Source organism: Accipiter gentilis, unplaced genomic scaffold (assembly GCF_929443795.1).
Source record: "Accipiter gentilis unplaced genomic scaffold, bAccGen1.1, whole genome shotgun sequence".
NCBI lineage: Eukaryota > Metazoa > Chordata > Aves > Accipitriformes > Accipitridae > Astur > Astur gentilis.
Genome location: NW_026060989.1, coordinates 293,613 through 312,617, shown reverse-complemented (window position 1 = coordinate 312,617; position 19,005 = coordinate 293,613). Strand labels below are relative to the sequence as shown.

Genomic DNA, 19,005 nt, shown 5'->3' with positions numbered 1-19,005 from the left:
TGATACTACTGGTTCTCCCCTTTTTAAAGTCTGATGTTAAGGAAAAGCTGCAAGTCCTACAAAACCAGGCAGACTTGCTTGTTCATGCCAAAGAGAAAAAGGTTAAGCATTATTAAAAAATAAGACTATTGCCTACCTTTAAGTATCCATAAGGCTATCAACATGAACCGTATGGTGGCCTGTTAGCATCGCTATTTGAACACGGGCATGCAAAATGTCCTTCAGTTAAATTCCAAACTCTATGAAGTAATTGGTGGGCAATTCCCCAAGGATAAAACGTCTATCAAAAGCCAACAGTAAGCCAGAAATCGCTTTCCGTTTCATAGGGTAAAAAAAAAATAAATACAGTGAATCCTGAAAAAAGAAATAGATATTAGACAGGGAACGCCTATATAGTTATAGGGCAAGTAATAAAACATTTAGTGTTTTGATTTTATTTTTTTTTATGTCATCACAATAGTTAGACAAACATGGAAACATTTGCAACAGCAATACTTGGGTCACTTTAAAATCTTGGTAACACTGAAATACAGGGCAGCGAAAGCTAATGATGTGGGGAGGGGACTTTAGGTCTTATTATTTTCAGACACATTCACACACACACATACATATATCTATATACACACGCGCACTCCACAACTCCAAAGAGCTATCTTAGCTATGTCTGCCAGTAAACGGAAATAGTAGGCAGAAAGGAACCATATCTATACTAAGACAGTTAGCTGTGCTGTAAAACTGAAGATCACTGCAACCAGTGCCATCTTAAAGAAGAAAAAACAACCAACAACAACAACAACCAAAAAACCTGAAAGGAACCATCACTGTGCATGTCATAAGCATGAAGTTATTTTAACCTGATGACTACTCTGCTCTATACTTTAAGCATCATGAAGTTTTTATGTATTTTTAAAGTCTAAGGTTATTATTTTAAATGGCCTACTTGTAGTGGCAGCCCAAGTAGCATTCTGGAGAACACCACAGTGCCCACAACTTCTACAGGTCAGTGCAGTCTGATCAAGCACTACATTTCTAGGGGAGGAAAACAAAAAACCACTACCGCTCATTTATTCAATTGAAAAGCTTATTACCTGTACCTTCCAAAGCAACAGGCTACAGGAACACTGAATGCAAAGTAAACCAGACCCATCTGGAATACTCTGACTCAGTCTCAGCTCCAAGTTACACATCTTTCATTTCGTATTTTAAGGGATTAACAGCACTTGGATGCACAGAAACTGTCTTTACAGTGAAGTCTGCAGACCTCCGAGTCAAAAGTTAAAATGTCTTCCTAAATTATAACAGTATTAGCACTTCCTCTGAAAGGAGTGAAAAAAACACAACCAGGGAAGGAGGAAAGTGACACAACACCAAGGGTTTTTTTCCCAGAGATTACAAAATCCTGAGAGAACAAGATGCTTGTGCTATCAGAATAAAAATCCCCAAAGAAACAAAAGAGTTTACCTTTCCCTTGGAAAAGTTACTTTTGAGTCAAGATCTGCCCTTTTTCTCTCCCAAGCATGAAATCTCTCTTCAGCTTAAGACTCTCTTCTACTGCAGTAGAAATTTAGTGCACATGCTGGAACCTGGACAGAATCTTATTTAAAAAAACAAACAATACAATAGTACTACAGTGGCCAGAAATCTTTTACATATTCTGATGAAAAGACTCAACTTATTTCTAGGAAATAAAGTGTTTGGGGCCAAAGCCAACGCATGATGGCCATGTATGGTTAAATTTTTATTAATTTTTTTTTTTTTTTTAAATTGATATATTGAAAAAAGCTGGAGAAGGAAGCGGGGACAGAAATGAAAAACCACTCAGGGAGTCAGTGGTATAGACTGTCACCATGCAATCTCAATATTGTAATTGCAGATCACATAGTCAGAACAAGCCAGTCAAAAGTAGCACACTCCCTGGGAGAGGGGGGGGAGTCTCTCTCTTCTTGTCTTTCAAGCCAAGACCCAACTAGCAGAAGGCAGCTTTTCTGTCAGATAAAGCAAGGCAAAAGGATCACGTACAGCAACTTCCTTGCAGCCTCTTGCTCCTGAGCACCCTTCTTCACCTCTTTCTTTCTTTCTCTCTTTCTTCTGGTGATGGGAAGGCAAAGCATGTTCTGTTCCTGTGAGCCCATACTGCTTGTCCCTATAGTCACAGCAGGCACCTGTGATTCCTCTCCGAAGACATTTACGCATAGAAATCAGTTGAGTGGTGTGTTACGGAAGCATAAGCTGCAGTGGACGTGATTTTGAATCAGTTAATTTTGTGCCCACCATGACAAAATAAAACCAGCAATTTCTTACTTTATAGAAATTCTCCTAAAGTAGTTGTTGCCCCCAACAGCTGTCAAGTTTTTGTATCACAGGAGAACAAATGCAGCCAAAAGAACATTTTCTCTAAAAGGACCGCTCCGAACTACACAAGCAGGCAGGCACAGGCAGCTCCCGATTTAATAAAGCGTATGTACACAGCACCACTTAGTGTTGCAAGCGGAGTCACCGCTGACAGGAATGAGAAGCTTGAACACCAACCTTCCCTCCCCGGCCCCCTGGACACTGCAGCCTGATCTTGACAAATTGACCGCCTGGATAAAGAAAGCTATCTGGCAACTAAAAAGATCCATTGTACTTTTCTGCTCAGTACACCTAAAGATACAGATTCACCCTCGAAATCTTGGCAATTTCTTGAATACCACCAACACTCAGAACAGGTTTCAAATGGCAACGTGGCAGGACAAAGTAATAAATGCTTATCCTTAAGTCTGCTAACTTTCTAAACCTTTGCCTAGACCTTAAGGAAATGTAAAAACAAACAAACTACTGCAAAGTTCAATACGCAAGCCACGCAAAGTTAAGGCTATCAAGTAGGAACCTGATTACAAGTATAAATCATGCAACAGCTACTCTATGACATGGATGTCCTGAACAGATCATCCTCTACAGTGTAAGTCCAAGGTACAAACCCATCAGCACCTTCTTCCCTCTCTGTATCGCTGTGGTTACCTGCTCTGTGCCCAGAGCCAAAAAGAATCCCAACGTTGGAGTTACTGTTCCTTTTATGCCCACCCCCATACTTCTTTCCCGACGGAGAGGTGACGCACCTGATTTGAGGTGGAGTGCAGACAACCTTCTCATCTAGTGCTGGGCAGTTTATTTGTCCCATAAACAAACCCCAGGAAAGAGAATGCACGGTTGGACGGGTGCACTTGAGGTTTTGAACACGCGGTAGCACCGTTAACTGCTGAAAGAGCAGGACTCTCTGCCGCTCCGTGTCCATGTCACGACTGCCCTCACGTCCCCAGTCTGCACCCAGCTCCTCCAGGGTGTGCAGAGGGGCTTCCAGCCCTGGCTCAGCAGGCGTCCACATAAGATCCCCCAGCCAAGAGGGGGGTGTATGCTCACCTGCCACATCGATACCGTGGGTACATTAAAAGCCACCCCCCAACTCTTTCCCCAGAAGTGACTGGGGGAGGCTTTTCAGTCATCTGGCTGTAAACCCCCTCCCCCTCAGGGAGACCAACATCCAGGCATGCCTTGCTCTAACTCCCCAAATCCACTGCCCTCCGAGGAATAAAAGGCGTCTGGGCCACTCCCCCGGCTCTAATCTGCAGATATGCCTGGCTTCCCAGAAGTAGGCTGAGAAAGCCAGCATTAAGGCAGTCCTTCCCACGCCCAGATCCACAAAATCCTCAGAGAAAAGAAGAAAAATAGCCACTTCACTGCAGCAGGAAGTAAATAAACTTGGGGGACACAGGAGGCCAGTTCTCCTGGGGTCAATGGAAAGGAGGGCTAGATGCAACGTATCTGAGGATTTTCCATGTGCACAGCTGAAACAGCCATGCCTCAAGCAGGGATGCGTCCCATTTATGGCAGTTCCTCCCCACTTCTCATCCCCAAAAGACAAACTCGGGCCTCTGCCTTCTCCGTGTGTAGCTCCCCACTCCCTTCAGCATGGAGCTGCGAGGCTCTGGGTTTGTGGAGAACCACAGGTGGGAAACCGAGGCTACTAATGGTGACCACAGAGAACAGACCAGCTCGGAGGGGGCGAGGAGGGCTGATGCACAATTTCTACGTTTGAATTTGTTGGGAACTTGGTGGGAGTCACAAGCTTGCAAGCCACAACCCACAAGCTTGCAAGGCACAACCCCAGCTATCCAAGACATGGGCTTCCCAAGATCACAAACCTCCGGGGACGGGGACGGCGCCTGCGCCGGCGAGCGAACGCCGGGCTGCCCCAACGCGAAGCACGGCGCATGCGCCCGGGAGGCGCGTCCGCACGGCTGGTCGGGGAGCGGGCGCAGCGGGAAGCCCGCGGAAAACCACGCGAAACCGGCAACGCTCCCGAGTCTGACCTGGTCGGACTCCGGGGGCCGCGAGGAGTACGCCGCGCCCGAGAGCCGCGCTGCTGCCCGGCCGCCGAGTCCGCGAAAACTACAGCTCCCGGCATGCCCCGGGAGGCAGCCTGCCCTGCTGCCTGACCCCGAGGGGACGCCGCTTCCGTTCCCCCCCACCTCCCCACGCCGGCGCAGCGGCAGTTCCCGCCGAGCCCCCAGCGCCGCTCCGGGTAGCTCCGGCACGGCGCGGCCCCGCTGCCGCTCCGTGCGTGCAACACGGACCCCGCCGTCCTCCTCGGGGCTTTCCCCGGGACCCGCCGGCCGACTGCGCAGCCCCGCCACGGGGCCCGGTGAGCCCCCACCCCCGCGCGCCCGTTCTCTCAGCCGCCCTGTCAGCGCCCCACCCCCCACCCCCACGCGCCCGTTCTCTCAGCCGCCCTGTCAGCGCCCCACCCCCACCCCACCCCCCGCGCGCACGTTCTCTCAGCCGCCCTGTCAGCGCCCCCCCACCCACACCCCCGCGCGCACGTTCTCTCAGCCGCCCTGTGAGCCCCCAGGGCTCCCCCTCGGCCTCGGCACCCCCACCGCCCCCGGGCCACCCCCGCCTCCGACGTTCGTGCTCCGAGGGGCGCCCGGCCCCGCTCACCTTCTCCCTCGGGCCAGCCGCAGCCCGGTCACCGCTCAGCTCCGCTCTGCTCCGCTCCTGCCTGGGCTCCCGGCGGCCCCTCCCCCGGCAGCCCCTCCTCCCCCGGCGGCCCCCCCCCTTGCCAGGGAGGGGGCGTCGCCATCAGCCTCTCACTGCCCGCACCTGCGGCTCCTCCAGCCCCGGCCCGCAGCTGTGGTACCGAAACCCGGAACCAAACCCCTCAACACCAAGGTGAACTGAAGCATCAGGCACTGCCTTGAATGAGTGACAGATGTCAAGAGTCATCTGATGTGGAAGAGGTGTTAACTGGGGTCAAAATACAGATTTTAATACCCATCTTATTTTAGTTCTAAGACTTGGCGATTGCCAGGTATCATCTTTTCCATTGCCCCAGGTCCACCCGCGAGCGAGGCCACAAGGGAGATTTCTTCCAGAGAGAGGATAGAGTTATTAAGTCTCAAGACCACGATTTGCTTTTCTCCTTCATGAAGAGGTGAGTGGGTCATATAGCATCACTAGTCACCCAAGCAGTTAAGCCTGAACTTTTCACCTGTCCTTTAATGCCGTCAACTCCAAGCTAAATTTTTCCCGTTATTAAGAGGGGACCAAAGATCATGTGAAGTATTATTATCCTTTCTACAAATACACCCCCATCTTGGAGCTTTAGCTACTAGAGAAGGTCTTGGGAGTTTGGGGTCAGAGGAGCTAGCTGCAAGTACAAACTTTCATACAGCTCTGTTTAGGATGTGTGATGTTTCTCTGGTTGTCTAAACCGGTCTAAATTTCCACAGATGGTCCCGACTCTGGGTGGCTCTAACAAGGATCCTGGAACTCCAGTAAGTTCTAAACATCGTTTTATATTTTAAACATGATCCCAAGTTCCTTTTTGCACTTGTCTCTACGGTTTTGGCAGCTGACAGCCCCGAGGGGTGCTTGTACAAGTTTCTCCCGAAGGGCGAGTAAATTAATTCTTTTGTCCGTGAGGTGGATGGTTTGGTAACGTTATAATTCACAACGCTATAATTCCTTCTTTCAAATTTAAAAAAAATAATTGCCTTTTAAATCCATCCAATTGAATCTGCTAAAATGATTCTCGTTGTTCTACCTCTTTTCTCAAGTTTTGGTTAAATTCAATGTCAGTATTCTCCACGGAACTAGATTTTCATCTGACTTTGGAATGGGAAAGGCAGGCTGTTACCGAGGTTAAATTCTGTGTCTTTACAAAACTTTGAATCAGTTACAAAACTAGATTATTTTTTTTAATTCAAATTACAAAACCGGTTAATATCAAGATGAACAGTTCAAACAATAATTGTTTCATTTTGTTTATCTCATGTTTAGAACCCCTCAAAAAAAAACACATACACCCTCTAAACACACAAAAAGATTATTGCCCTCGACAATATTCCTAATAGCAACCCCAACGTTATAAACTTTACACAACTGTTTTCCCAAATAGATAACGTGAAACTTACTTATAGATTTTCCGTTTTAAAGGGACAGTTTCTTTAGACTTCCAGTTTCTTGTTGGGTGCTTTCTTTATTCTCGAATAATGAAGCCAAGGTTCTTCTCCCAGACCTTTACTGCTACAAGTGTTGTTAAAATGACTCGATACGGTCCTTTCCACTTCTCGGTGATTTTATATATATTCAATCTCCTGGTCGGAAGGGATGCGCTGCTACGTCCAATTCTAAGGGTCCAGCTGTGGAGACATACTGACAAAGTTCTTGAAAAGAATTGCTTAAAGAAATCATAACACCTTTTAAAAACATATCTCCAAAGGCACTCAAGATACTCAGAACACAGGACTCTTGATATGGTCTTTCATACAACATTTCCTAAAGACTTGGCTTTTCTTTCTCTTCTGGCTATACTCCGATTCTTAATAGAGCCACGGGTAACGCTTTAACCCATGTGAGGAGTGAGGTTTCCTGACAAATTTTACTCGACTGTTGCTTAAGGATATAGTTCATTCTCTCTCTCTCTCTCTCTCTCTCTCCCCCCACACACACTTGCCTGTGGTCTATGTGGGGTGTGATAGTCTCAATCCATAGATAATACTTGGCTCAACTTGTCTCATAATCTTTGCTATAAAATGAGGGCCATTGTCAGATGACATTCTTACAGGCACCCCATATTTTGGTATTATCTCTTTGAGCAAGACTTTGACTACTTCCCTTGCTTTGTTGGTGCGACAAGGGAAAGCCTTGGGCCACCCAGTAAAGATATCAACTAAAACTAGGACATATCCTTATTTTCAAGGCAATTCTATAAAATCAATTTGCTAATATTCTTCTAAAAAATTTCCTTATTTAATAATCCCAAAGATGATCTTATTACTGGTTCGGGGATAATTTTACATATACATTTCACGTCCACTTATAATTGTTTAAACAATCTTTGTCATATTTCGCTTTCTGTTTCCCAGTATACTCTGTGATGTTCAATGGGGCATTTTCTCTTATTATTGTGGGTGGGACTATTATTCGACCTGTCGGTGTTACAGCCTATCCTGTTTCATTTTGTTAGCCTGCAATCTAATAATTAATTCTTCATCTTTTTCATTATAATTTGGAGTTTCTTTAGGCAATTTTATACCTTTCTCTGGAACTAGTGCTAGGATGCCTTTTTCTGCAGCCTCTTCAGCAGCTTTATCAGCCAGTCGGTTACCTGCGTTAGGACCGGTCTTACCTAACGGATGTGCTTTACAGTGCATCATCGTGACTGCTGTTGGTTTTTGAATGCTTTCTAACAATTTCAGTATTTGTTCTGCGTGCTGAACGGCGGTTCCTGGTGCAGATAACAGTCCTCTTTCTCCCCGTATCGCTCCATGCGCACGTACCACTCCAAAAGCATACTTTGAGTCTGTCCAAGTGTTGACTCGCTTTCCTTGACTTAGTTCCAGAGCTCGAGTAAGAGCTATCAATTCAGCCTTTTGGGCAGAGATCATCGAAGGCAAAGTTGGCAACGCAAGTACCTCCTCAGTAGTTATTGTCTATCTCGATAAAACGTTTTCCTTCACAGATGGAACCGCTTCCGTCGGCATATAGTTCCCAATCTGTTTCTTCTAGTGGCACATCTCAGAGATCCAGTCAGCTGGAGTAAACTCTTTCGATTGCCTGCAAGCAGTCACGTTCCAGTTCTCCTTTAACTCGGTCAGTTGTTGAAAACGCAACAGGGTTAACAGCGGTAGTAGTTTTTAGGTAAACATCATCTTGTTCCAGCAACAACACCACTTGGTATTTCAGCATTCTGCTAGAGGATAACCAGTGCCCCCCTTTCCGTTTTAGCACAACAGTTATCATATGGGAAACGTACAGTAATCCTTTCTCCTCAGGCGAACTTACGAGCTTCCTGGATCAGTAGCACAGTTGCAGCGACGGCTCTCGGACGACCAGAGCATCCCAGACTCACGTTATCCAATCACTTCGAGAAGTAGGCCACAGCTCGCCCATTTGGCCCTAAATATTGGGCCAGGATACCCAGAGCTCTACCTCTTCTTTCACGAGCAGAAAGTTCAAGTGTCTCTTGTGAGATCTGGCAGACGCTAGGGCTGGCACCCCTGTTACAGCCTGTTTCAATTCTTGGAAGGTAGCTTTCTCGGCATCGGTCCAATCCGTCGTTTGAGGTTTTGAGCTGCTCCTATAAAGGTCAGGCCAGCAAGCCACAATTTATAATCTACAGGTGACACCACTCGACCATTCCCGGAAATGCTTGTCATTCATTTTTTTAGTCTTAGGTTCAGGGAGACGACACGTTGCCTCTTTTCTCTCAGTTCCCAATTGTCTCTGTCCTTTTAGGATTTTAAAACTCAAATTTAAGATTCTTCTTTCTGGGTTATTTGGGTTTTTTTCTTTTGACACTCGATATCTATTGATTCCCAAAAAGTTCAAAAAGTTAAGAGTTGACTTTGTGCATTGTTCTTCCGTCTCAGCTACCATTAACAGATCGTCCATATATTTCAGCAAGATTTCTTGATTATTTTCTTTCTTCCAAATCTCTAATTCTCGTGCCAATTGATTTCCAAAAATGGTAAGACTATTCTTAAAGCCTTGAGGCAAGACTGTCCACGTATATCGTGTTTTTCTCCCAGTCTCAGGATTTTCCCATTCCAAAGCAAAAACCTCTTGACTATTGGGATCCAAGGGAATACAGAAAAAGGCATCTTTTCGGTCCAACACTGTGAACCATTCTCATTTCTCCGTTAGGGTTGTTAACAAAGTATAAGGATTTGCTACGACCGGATGAATACCTTGTACTATTTGATTTATTGCTCTGAGGAGGTCTTGAACTAATCTATCATCTTTTTCATCAGCCTTTTAAAAGGCAAGATCGGGGTGTTATATCTGGATTCACATTCTATTAACAATTTGTATCTTAAAAATTTTTGTATTACCATTACTAACTCTTTCCGACTTTCCGGTTTTAGGGGGTATTGTTTCATTCTTACCGGATTCGATCCTGGCTTTAAATCAACTCTCACAGGTTCTGCTTTTTGGATTTACCGGGAACTTCCCAGTCCAGACGACTGGAATGACAGCATTACACTTGGACCGGTATAATCTTCTGCTTTCGGTAAACATCCTGTTAACAACAAAGCCGCTGCTTCGATACGTTTAGTTTCTGGAATTAAAATTTTAAGCTCTCCATTTTTAAATTTAATTTCTGCCTCTAAGTTCTCAAATAGACCTCTCCTTAACAGGAGTTTAGGAGAATTTGGCACATACAAAAACTGCCGAGTGACCCATTGCTTTCCTAATTTCATTGTTAAAGATTTAAAGAAGGGTCTAGTTTCTCGTTCGCTTGTTGCACCAACACCACCAATTTCTTCAAAACTTAACTCTCCCTCTGAGGTATTTAAAACTGAAAAGGTGACTCTAGTGTCAACTCAAATTCAATTTTCTGTTCTCCCAGTTTAGCTGTAACCAGAGGTTCTGCTGGGAGACTCCCCTCCGGTCCCCGTCCGATACGTTCACTTAAAAAGAACAAATCTACATATGGCACTTTATTCCATTTACTCTCTCTCCTACAAAACAACAGTAATTGCAATATAGTATTGTAACTCAAAGTTCTGTTTGTTTACCATTTTTCCTGCAGTTCACCCCAACGTGCCAATAAACATCCCAGCGGTGATGTTTCTGGTAACTTTTCATCAGCAGTTCTATTTCCTGCACTCTTATTCTTAAACAATTTTGCTAATGCCATTATACTTATATACATTCAAATACCAAATACCAAACAAATGCAAACGACAGCTGTCCCAAATAATACACAAAGTCCAACCCAGCAATAGCTTTCGCTTATGACTTACGGGCAGACGCCTAGGCTTCCACTGCAGACGGCTACCCTCCAAGCCCCAACCCTGGGAAGCTTTCGCCGCGCCTCACGGGCAGGCTTTCCAAACAAATTCCAAAGAAGCAGCGCCTTACCTTTTTTCCAGGGAACGCTGCGAGGAGCTTTGCGTGTCGAGGGTGACGGTTCTCCCCGAGAATACCTCGGTGCCGGCCGGAGCTCGATCGACACGCCATCTCGTCCAGTCTCACTCGCAAGGTCCCATCTGGGTCGCCAAAACCGTTACCGAAATCCAGAATAAAACTCCTTAACGCCAACGTGAAGTTAAGAAGCAGGCACTTTGTTTATCGCAGCGCTGGGGACACGGGGGATCGCTCCTCCAAAGGCGTGTCCCACTTAGTATCAAAATCCATCAGTTTTTACAGGCTTTTCCCGTCAGGTCATTGTTACCTAAGCTCCTTCCGTAAAAACGCATACTATGCTCGTTCTTAAATTTAACCGTTGTAACGATCGGTCCTGTGATTATATAACCTTATCAATATTCTTATTTAAAAACAATCATTGGTCAGTGACACTTGGCTCTGCTGACTGGCATCGTCGATACTCAAATCGAGATGGGAAGGGTAAGGGGGTTTCCAAGCAGCAAACTGGTGTCCACGACGGTTTCCTTAGTTTCCTGAAACAGAACGTAGGAAAACCAGTAACTTCCTGGTGAGGTTTCTAGGGTTAGCTGTTTCAGACTTTAACAATATTACGGTTCCTAGCGTCACGCATAACACAGCTCCTAAAGTTTCTATGGCTACGTTTCAAACTTAACAATCCTATACATTACGCTTCACAATTTTACTTCTTAATCAAACCTAACTCTTCTATGTGATTAAATGTTGATTTCTTTACCAGAACATTTGCAACAGCTGGAGCCCAGCAGGAACAGGGGGGGGCACAGCCCGACCCCCCCCAGCACCTCACCTCCTCCTCCTCCCCTGGGCTCCCTCACAGCCCCTCGCCCCGTGCAGAGGGAGCGCAAACGCAGCCCGGAGGGCAAAGGGGCCGGCCGGCCAGCGTCTATTCAGTCAGTCGCGCGCCTATCGAGTCCTGCCAGCGAGTCTGCTCCGGGGCTCGGGGCGCCCCCCGGCGCTCCCCCTGCCCCTCGGACACCTCTGATAGCACATTTCCATACGTTCTGTATGGCACGTCTAAATATTTGGGTGGTTTTAATACTTTGTACCAGCTGTGGTTTGCTGCTAGGTGACTGTAAAAGTGAGATTTGGTAAATAATGGTTAGAAATCTTATACTAACGCTACAACTGAAACAACAGACAAAAGTATAGCCGAGCAATTAACTAGCAGAGGTAGGTACTCCTAAGTTTTGCAGTTCTTTGCTCTTATGACTAGATGTTCCCCTGTAAGCTAAATGGGAACAATGCTGAAACTGACCACATGCGATTGAAACTGCGTTAAGCTTCAAGATCAAAGAACAAGGACAAGAATAAAGACTTCGAGGACAGCCAGCAAGAACTTCAAATGGGTCGGTGGTCGCAAAAGCAGCCCTTCGTCTCAAATGGATCCTTCCTTGCACGTGATCGGATGTAGGCAGTGCTATGATAATCGGTTGCCATCGTTTTTATGTATATGTATACTCATCTGATTAATAAGCAATTAGTTATTCTATATAACCTGTTTGTGCTAAAGCTGTGGCACGCACACTAGGTGGAACTATCCCCCGTGCATCCAGCGCTGCAATGAAGAACGCCTGCTTTCTAAAACTCCAAAACGAGTCTTAGGGAGTTTCGTCGACCGGCTTTTCAGTATCAGAGGTACAAGGGAGGAAAGGAAAAAAAAAAAAAAGCAGGGGTGTGGGAAAGAGAGGGGACCAGGGGACGGAGGGGGCAGGGAGGGACCACAACACCGAAGAGGGGAGACGGGGCCCCGAGGGCCCGGGGCTCACCGCAGCTCTTGTTCTTGGCGCTGCCAAGAGACTTTGCCAGTTCAGCCGCTTCTTTCTCCTTTTCTCCTCCCTTCCTCTTCTGTAACTCCAGTCGCTTGGCTGTCCTCCGCATAACGGAACACGCGAGCCCCTCGCAGCTCTTGCGAGATGAGGCCTCCTAGACACGTAGCCTCGCTCGCTCGCTCACTACGTGGCCGTACCGCGCTGCTGGTCACGCATACAGACCCTGGCGGTCTGACCTGCTGTGGACTACGAGGAGGGATCCTCCCACACCCACAGAGGCAGGGTCCCTCTGGCCTGCAGCGGGAGGCAGCTGCCAGCCAGATGGCCTTCCGTTTCTTCTTCTTTACCTTTCTGTGGCCTCTCCAGCTTCAGCAGCTCCCGTCCACAGCCAGTAAGCGCTCCGCCTGTCCCTCTGCGCTCCCGTGCCGTGAGGAGAGGGAGGCCGGGCAGAGACAGGCTTCGCGAGCCTGAGGCTGCTGCAGTCAGCGGCATCCCCGGGGACGAACGGACAACCCCGCTCACGGCGTGGCCTCTGGCAGAGGGAAAGAGGCAGCAGCGACCGTTATTACCGCAGCTCCACCCTGGCCGGAGCCCCTCCGTCCGCAGGGGCTTCCGGGGACGGACGCCGCTCCTTCCCCGCGCCGCTGCTAACGGCACCCGCCTTAAGGGAGACTCGAGAACACCGGAGGGCCAGCTTGCCGCCCTCACGACAGGGCTCGGGGGCTGCCTGCGGCTGCAGCACAGGCTTCAGGGGAGGGGCTGCAGCTGGGGGCAGCCGCAGGGGCCGAGCGGGGCTGGGGAAAGGCGGCGGGGGAGCTCCGGCGACTCGGGGAGGCGCCCGCTGGCCGCGCCTGGGGGGTGCCCGCCTCCGTCCCCTCTTCCCTCCTGTCGGCTCTCGGGGACCTGCCCGGCGCTGCCCTGGCCCGGCTCGCCTCCGGCGGACCGGGAGCCTGCCGCGGCGGCCGCTTCGCAGCTTCCCGTCCCGCCGGCCCCGGGCGGCCAGCGGGCAGGAGGCACCCGCCGCCGCGGCCGCCGCCGCCCCCGCCGGAGGGGATCGCTCGCCTCACCCGCGGTCCCGGCGCTCGCCCGCTGCCGCCGACACCCGCACTCCTTGCTGGGGGCACAGGGCTGACGTCGCCCTGCCCTCTCCTCACTCGCAGCCCGGGCACTCCTCTTCATCGCCTCCCTTCCAAAAAGCACCTGAGCGGCTGGAGCGTTTACAGCAGTCAAGTGCAAGGAACAGACAATTCGGGCGGCCGCTTCTGTCCCTGCCCCCCCACCCCGTTATCTAGAGAGGAGAAGCAGCACAGGGAACCTGCAAATGGGGGGGGGGCAAGGGGGGTGTCCCCTGGAGCAAGCCCCAGGGACTGCTGTATCCCTCTGCATGGGGCATCAGGGTTGCAGGAGCGACAGCAGCCAGGCAGCAGACGCTGGCGAGAGATTTACAACAAAAAATAACGCCTGGTTCAGGTGACAGCCTGAAGGCAGGCCACAAGAGACCCAAAGCTGCTTCGTGCCGGAGGGGCAGCTCTGTTCGGCAGGAAAGGCCGCGACCCAGCGCACCAGATGCGAGCGGCCCACCTGCAAGCTAGCGATACCCCGGCGACCCTGGGGCTCGGTCGGGGTGGGCACCTCCGTGCTATCAGAACGCGGCTCTCCTAATCCTGCACGCACGCAAGGCTTCTTGCGCGGGGCTCGTCTCTTATCGAAAAGACGCTGCACGGTGTTACTTACCGCCCTGCCCTCCGGCGTTCAACGTAATCAGACGTGAAGCAGGGAAAGCAAAGAGGCCTGTCGGGATATTAGATGTCCTCAGCAGAGGACCACAGAGCCCTCGAGGTTCCATCTTCGCTCCCTACAGGAGCGTGGCTCCGCACTCCTTGCCGCTCCTGCCAGCAAGCGTCACAGTTGCCCTTTGCCGCCTGCAACACGGCCCCAGTACTGCCGCTTACAGAGCGAGAGGCGCTCGCTATAAAGCGGCGATGAAGAACAAGGACGGCCCGTCGAGATGGCAGGAGGAACACAGAGAGCCTCCAGCATTAGCCAGGCAGGGTTTGCAACTCACCTCGTGTCCTGGTTTAATGCCAGCCGGCGACGAAGGCCCACGCGACCGCTCACTCGCTCCCCCGCCCCCAGCGGGACGGGGAGACAAGCGGAAGGGCAAAAGTGAGAAAACTCGTGGCTTGAAACAAAAACAGTTTAATCATCATGAAAAAGAAACAACAACAACAACTTGTAAGGAAAAGAAGAAGAACAAATGACAGAGAACAGGGTGCAGGCAGCACACCAGGGGTCTGGAGCCTGATGGATGATGGGGGGGTGGTGGTGTGGAATATGGAGGAGGGAAAGGAGGGAGGCAGGGCAGGAGATAGAAGAGCAGGGTGCGCAGGGCGAAACAACTTGCGTGGGTTAAAAACTCCTGTGGGTGAAGGGGGTGGGCTGGAGCAGGAGATGGGGGTGTGCATGGGGGAGACACGGACCTAGTGGGGAGGGTAGGTGAGGGTACAAAGGTGCACGGGGGGGTACTAAAACCAGACGTGCTGCTTCACAGAAATACGGTCCCACCTGAATTCAGTAGTAGGCTTTCTTCTGCGCTTAAACATTAATCAGGCATTTAAAAGCTTCAGTAGACTTGCAAACTGAAACCTCTGACAATTTACGTAGTCTTCTAATTTCTGATATCCAGGATGTGTGAAAATAACACTCTCAATTCAACAGTTTTCACCGAGAATGATGTGTGTTAACCTAAATCACACAAAGTGAATAATATCATGTTAGCCATGTAGCCTTTATTAAGAGGTTGAAATTACCTTCTCGGGATCTTTTAAGCTTCTAAGCGTAAAATAATTAGTGTAGCTTACAGATGTGGAAGAGAAATCTTTTGGTATCATAACCAAAGTAGTCTTCTCCTCTATGAATGGCAACACAATCTGTAATACTGCATCGACACTTCAAAACCCATTCTGTCTCTCCCCTTTTGTCATCCAATGTTGTCTTTTAAATATTTCAAGAAATTCTTTCATGGTCTATCCCATAAAATGAGAAGTAGATTATTACGGAAGAGCTCCACAGATAAAAAGTCAATGCATTAGACTAACTGTGATATAAAAATTACTGGAGATATATTTATGTGTGATGTTCTGATGAATTATCTAGTTTACAATTGCTAGGACTTCTCTCAGCGGTAAATCACTGGCAATGTGCACGAACACAAGAAACTCTTCACGGGGCACATTCATCCTTTATGCAGTTAAATGAAGTTTTTAAATCACAAAAAGATCTGGCTGTTACACAGTCAGTGTAAATTACATGATAGTAACCCAAACCACAAGACCATGTCTCTCCTACTTTGCTCTGTTGCAGAAGAATCTCAGCTTGCAAAACACATCAGTTTTCTGTAACACAGATAACCAGGGTTCACACAGTCAGACTTTTCAGTCAGAAGGCCACAGAAAGAATCATAAAGAGACCGAGTATCTTTTCCTTAAACATCCTGTTTACAGACAGCTATGTTACCTCCAAGTGCTATGAACGTTACTTTCTCTAAAACTATCTTCCATTTAGTTTTCCTTTTTTTTTTTTTTTTTTTTTTCCCCTTTTCTTCCCCTGAAAACAATCTTATAGCTTAATCCTTATAGGATTTTTTTCAAGTTTTGTTTTTTTCTAACGAGTATCAACACATGAACACTAAATAGTTTCAGGAAGGTCAGTATTTGCTACAGTTGCACTTGATCCAACATCCCACTTTTTTTTCCACCAAGCAAAGGAGTTCAACCAAGTTTCTTTCAAGAGCCATACAGGAGAAAGTACAGATTCTGCTCTGTCTGCTAACAAGCAGGCGAAGGAGCTGCTACCGATTTGAAAACTGTAGAGGCTCTGCTGTGCCCATTTTGAACTGGGGAACAAAAATAGTATTTAGGTCCACTTTTTCTCATTTGCAAAGCAGATCCACTGCCTTGGGAGACTGACCAGAATTACCTGGAACAAACATTCTTTTTGCCTAGGATCTGTTTGTTAGTTGAGAAAACAATCACTATGTCTCTGTGATAATATGACACGATTTCATCAAGACATTTCTGTCTCAAGGGGCCCAGGTGTATTTTATTTTCTAGTAACACAGCATCTATCCAATTCCGGTCTCTGACTTAAGAGATGAGCAACATGCAATTTCTTCAATGTCTACTTATCACGTGAGGAAGTCAACAAACCTCTTTTCACAGTTACAAGCACTTTTCAAAGACGTGACAGTTCGCTCCTGTCATCAACTGACCCTGAACAAGTTGCAAAAAGGATCAATAAATGTGAGAAAGACCTTTGGTATGAGGGAACCCAGACAAACCGGTGCAGCAGCTTTCTTCCCTATTGATTGGAAGAGAATGCTGTTTGGCTGCTGCTTCTACGGATAATCCACAAATTATTTGCTATTCTTCTTAGCCAAAGGGCTAAGGCAGTACCATAAGCAACTTCATAATAAACCCTGAAACAAGAAGCAGATATTACAGCTCCAAGTCTGAGGAAACAGCATCAATGATTAAGACAGCTCTGACATGGAAGGCCTGGTAAGTGGCAGTGGTATAAGGCACTAGCAATTTATCAGGGCTCTCTTTCAAATGCTGGTGTTTTCTGTGACTTGGATTTTGCCTATTGTTATGAGATCATTACATCACCTATCACACAAGTGTAGCTTTGTTAACTTTCAAAGAAAAGCTGCTAGACAATATACAACACAAAGTTAGACAAGCGAGGGAAGTACACAGGGATTTCACAGGCAATCTGGAATCCGGCACCCGACCTGAATTCCTGGCTTTGAAAACCTCTCTCCAAATGACTTACCATCCTTTCACTAAGATCCAGCAGCAGTTCCCTCCTGTGCCTCATGCTCTTCTTTAGTCAGCCAAAGCCCACGGAGCTGCACTGTAAGCTTGAAGACGAGGATGCCAGCTGCGTGTCCTATTTCTGTCACCTAGTTTTTACGTACCGTTTCTTGCTAATCAAAAGGCCCAGTGAATCCTCGTCACACATCACACTTGAGGTAGTACGTCCAAGCATTATTTCTGCCGCGCTACATTTGCACGGATTAGCTGCTGAACCCTCCAGATGATGTACTGCTTTTCAAGAAGGGTGTAGTATAACTGGCGAGGGTCTACAGTAAGTCCAAGAGGGTGCTCAACGATGTACAGGAGTCTGACTTCAAAGCATAAATTGAAAAACAGCCGCTTAACCTAGAAAGGGCAATACTGAAGAGAAAGAACAATGTTTAAACTCTAAAAGGTAGCTGTAAGGAAGAACTTTTGTGTGCATCCACTGCACACAGTTACACGGAATCATGGGGCTTAAATTACAACCTGAAAAACTTAGGGTATGTGGCAATCTTTGCAACAGTAGTAATAATCACAGGAAATGTTTAAGAATAAATTAGGCAAGCATTTGTCAAGAATGGTACAGAAAGTTGATCATTCACCTCTAGAATGAGAGCAACACTAGACTATCTTTAAAAGTTCTTCTTTCCCCACTGCTGTCCCTCTCTGTATTTCTACCCTCAAACACAAGCATCATCCTCAGCTCTGCACTTACAATTATATCTGCATATGCACATGTCTAGAGATGCACATTTATTTCTTCGTTACACACAGCTGAAGGAGACTACTCAGAGGTAAGCCAATTTACATAAACAGCTTCTGAAAGTTAAACACCTCAGCTTCTTGCAAAACATCAGCCCAACAGAACACCGGGAGCGGTATGTAAATCCTTATGCCAAAACTGCGTTCTCTTAAATCTTATGAAAACCATTTCTAACGTAAAGCCTGACCTGACTGGTCTATTTTCTGACACTCCCCTTCTCTGTCATCAGGTACTTATTAGATAGTAAAACAACTGACGGGGCAAACACCATAACTAGCACAATAGCTGACTTCCGTAGCAGTTGCATATCAGGTCTGAAGAAATGTGAGTTTAGTAGGTAGATACACATTCAGAAATGCACAAGAACTGAAAGGAGTAATCTGTAACTGGTAGACTAAGAACACTGCAATAGCATGCAATGTAAATCAACATGCACCTATAGGGAAGGGAAGTACAGAAACATTCTTCTGGATTAAAAAAAAAAAAAATAAATACGCAGCAATGGTAGGAAAAGGTACTTGGAACGTGCCACTTTCAGTCCACTGAAACAATGTCTGCAACAGCAGTAAGAACACTGGCAAACTACCTTCTCTGTTCCACAGGGCCTTGAAACCCATACGCATTGTCTGTTGCCAGTTGCTGTTAGGAAACAAAGGCACTGTGATCAGTAGAAGCGTGTAGAACACCGAAAATGAAACTTTTGAGTATGTCACATGCAAGATCCTCATTCTCCGTACAGTCTACAAGGTTACACAATTGTAAAATACTTTGTAAGAATGAGAATCCTGACGTTTGCCTTGGATTAAAAAAGTTTTTAAATTCCGTTTCGAGGTTTTTTTCCCCAAGGGTTTTAGAAATAAAAGCATCTTGGTAAAGTGATTTTCACACACTGCACAGACACAAGCAGTGTTTCTCCCACTGCGAGAGGAGTATCAAAATACTCTTATCTAATATGTTAGACAAGAGTGACCGAGGTCACAGGAGAATCTGTACTTTCCCACTGATTACAAGGAACGGGCCAGCTGCTTTGTGCCTCCTATGCAGCTGGAGCATGCAGTTGCCTGGTAACTTGTTCCGAGCTATTGCATCTTAATCACATATACACGTAGGAATACCAAGCTGACCGCTTAGGTTTATCAGCCAAAACAGTTTACAGCAACAC

The 19,005-nt window shown here is 47.3% G+C and overlaps 1 protein-coding gene across 3 annotated transcripts in view; it reads left to right on the top strand.

The window, feature by feature from the left end:
- The first annotated feature begins 4,647 nt into the window (after positions 1-4,647).
- Positions 4,648-19,005, top strand: part of LOC126037256 (uncharacterized protein DKFZp434B061-like) — a 306,771-nt gene continuing 292,413 nt past the window's right edge. The window contains exon 1 of one of the 3 annotated variants that reach the window (XM_049797570.1): positions 4,648-4,681. Coding sequence is in view for 1 of the 3 variants with exons in the window: in XM_049797573.1 (XP_049653530.1) it covers positions 5,463-5,470 (8 nt within the window). In the remaining 2 variants the exon portion in view is untranslated. Of the gene's footprint in view, positions 4,682-5,367; positions 5,471-19,005 lie in introns of those variants that run through there. The other 2 variants (XM_049797571.1, XM_049797573.1) reach the window with 2 other exon arrangements.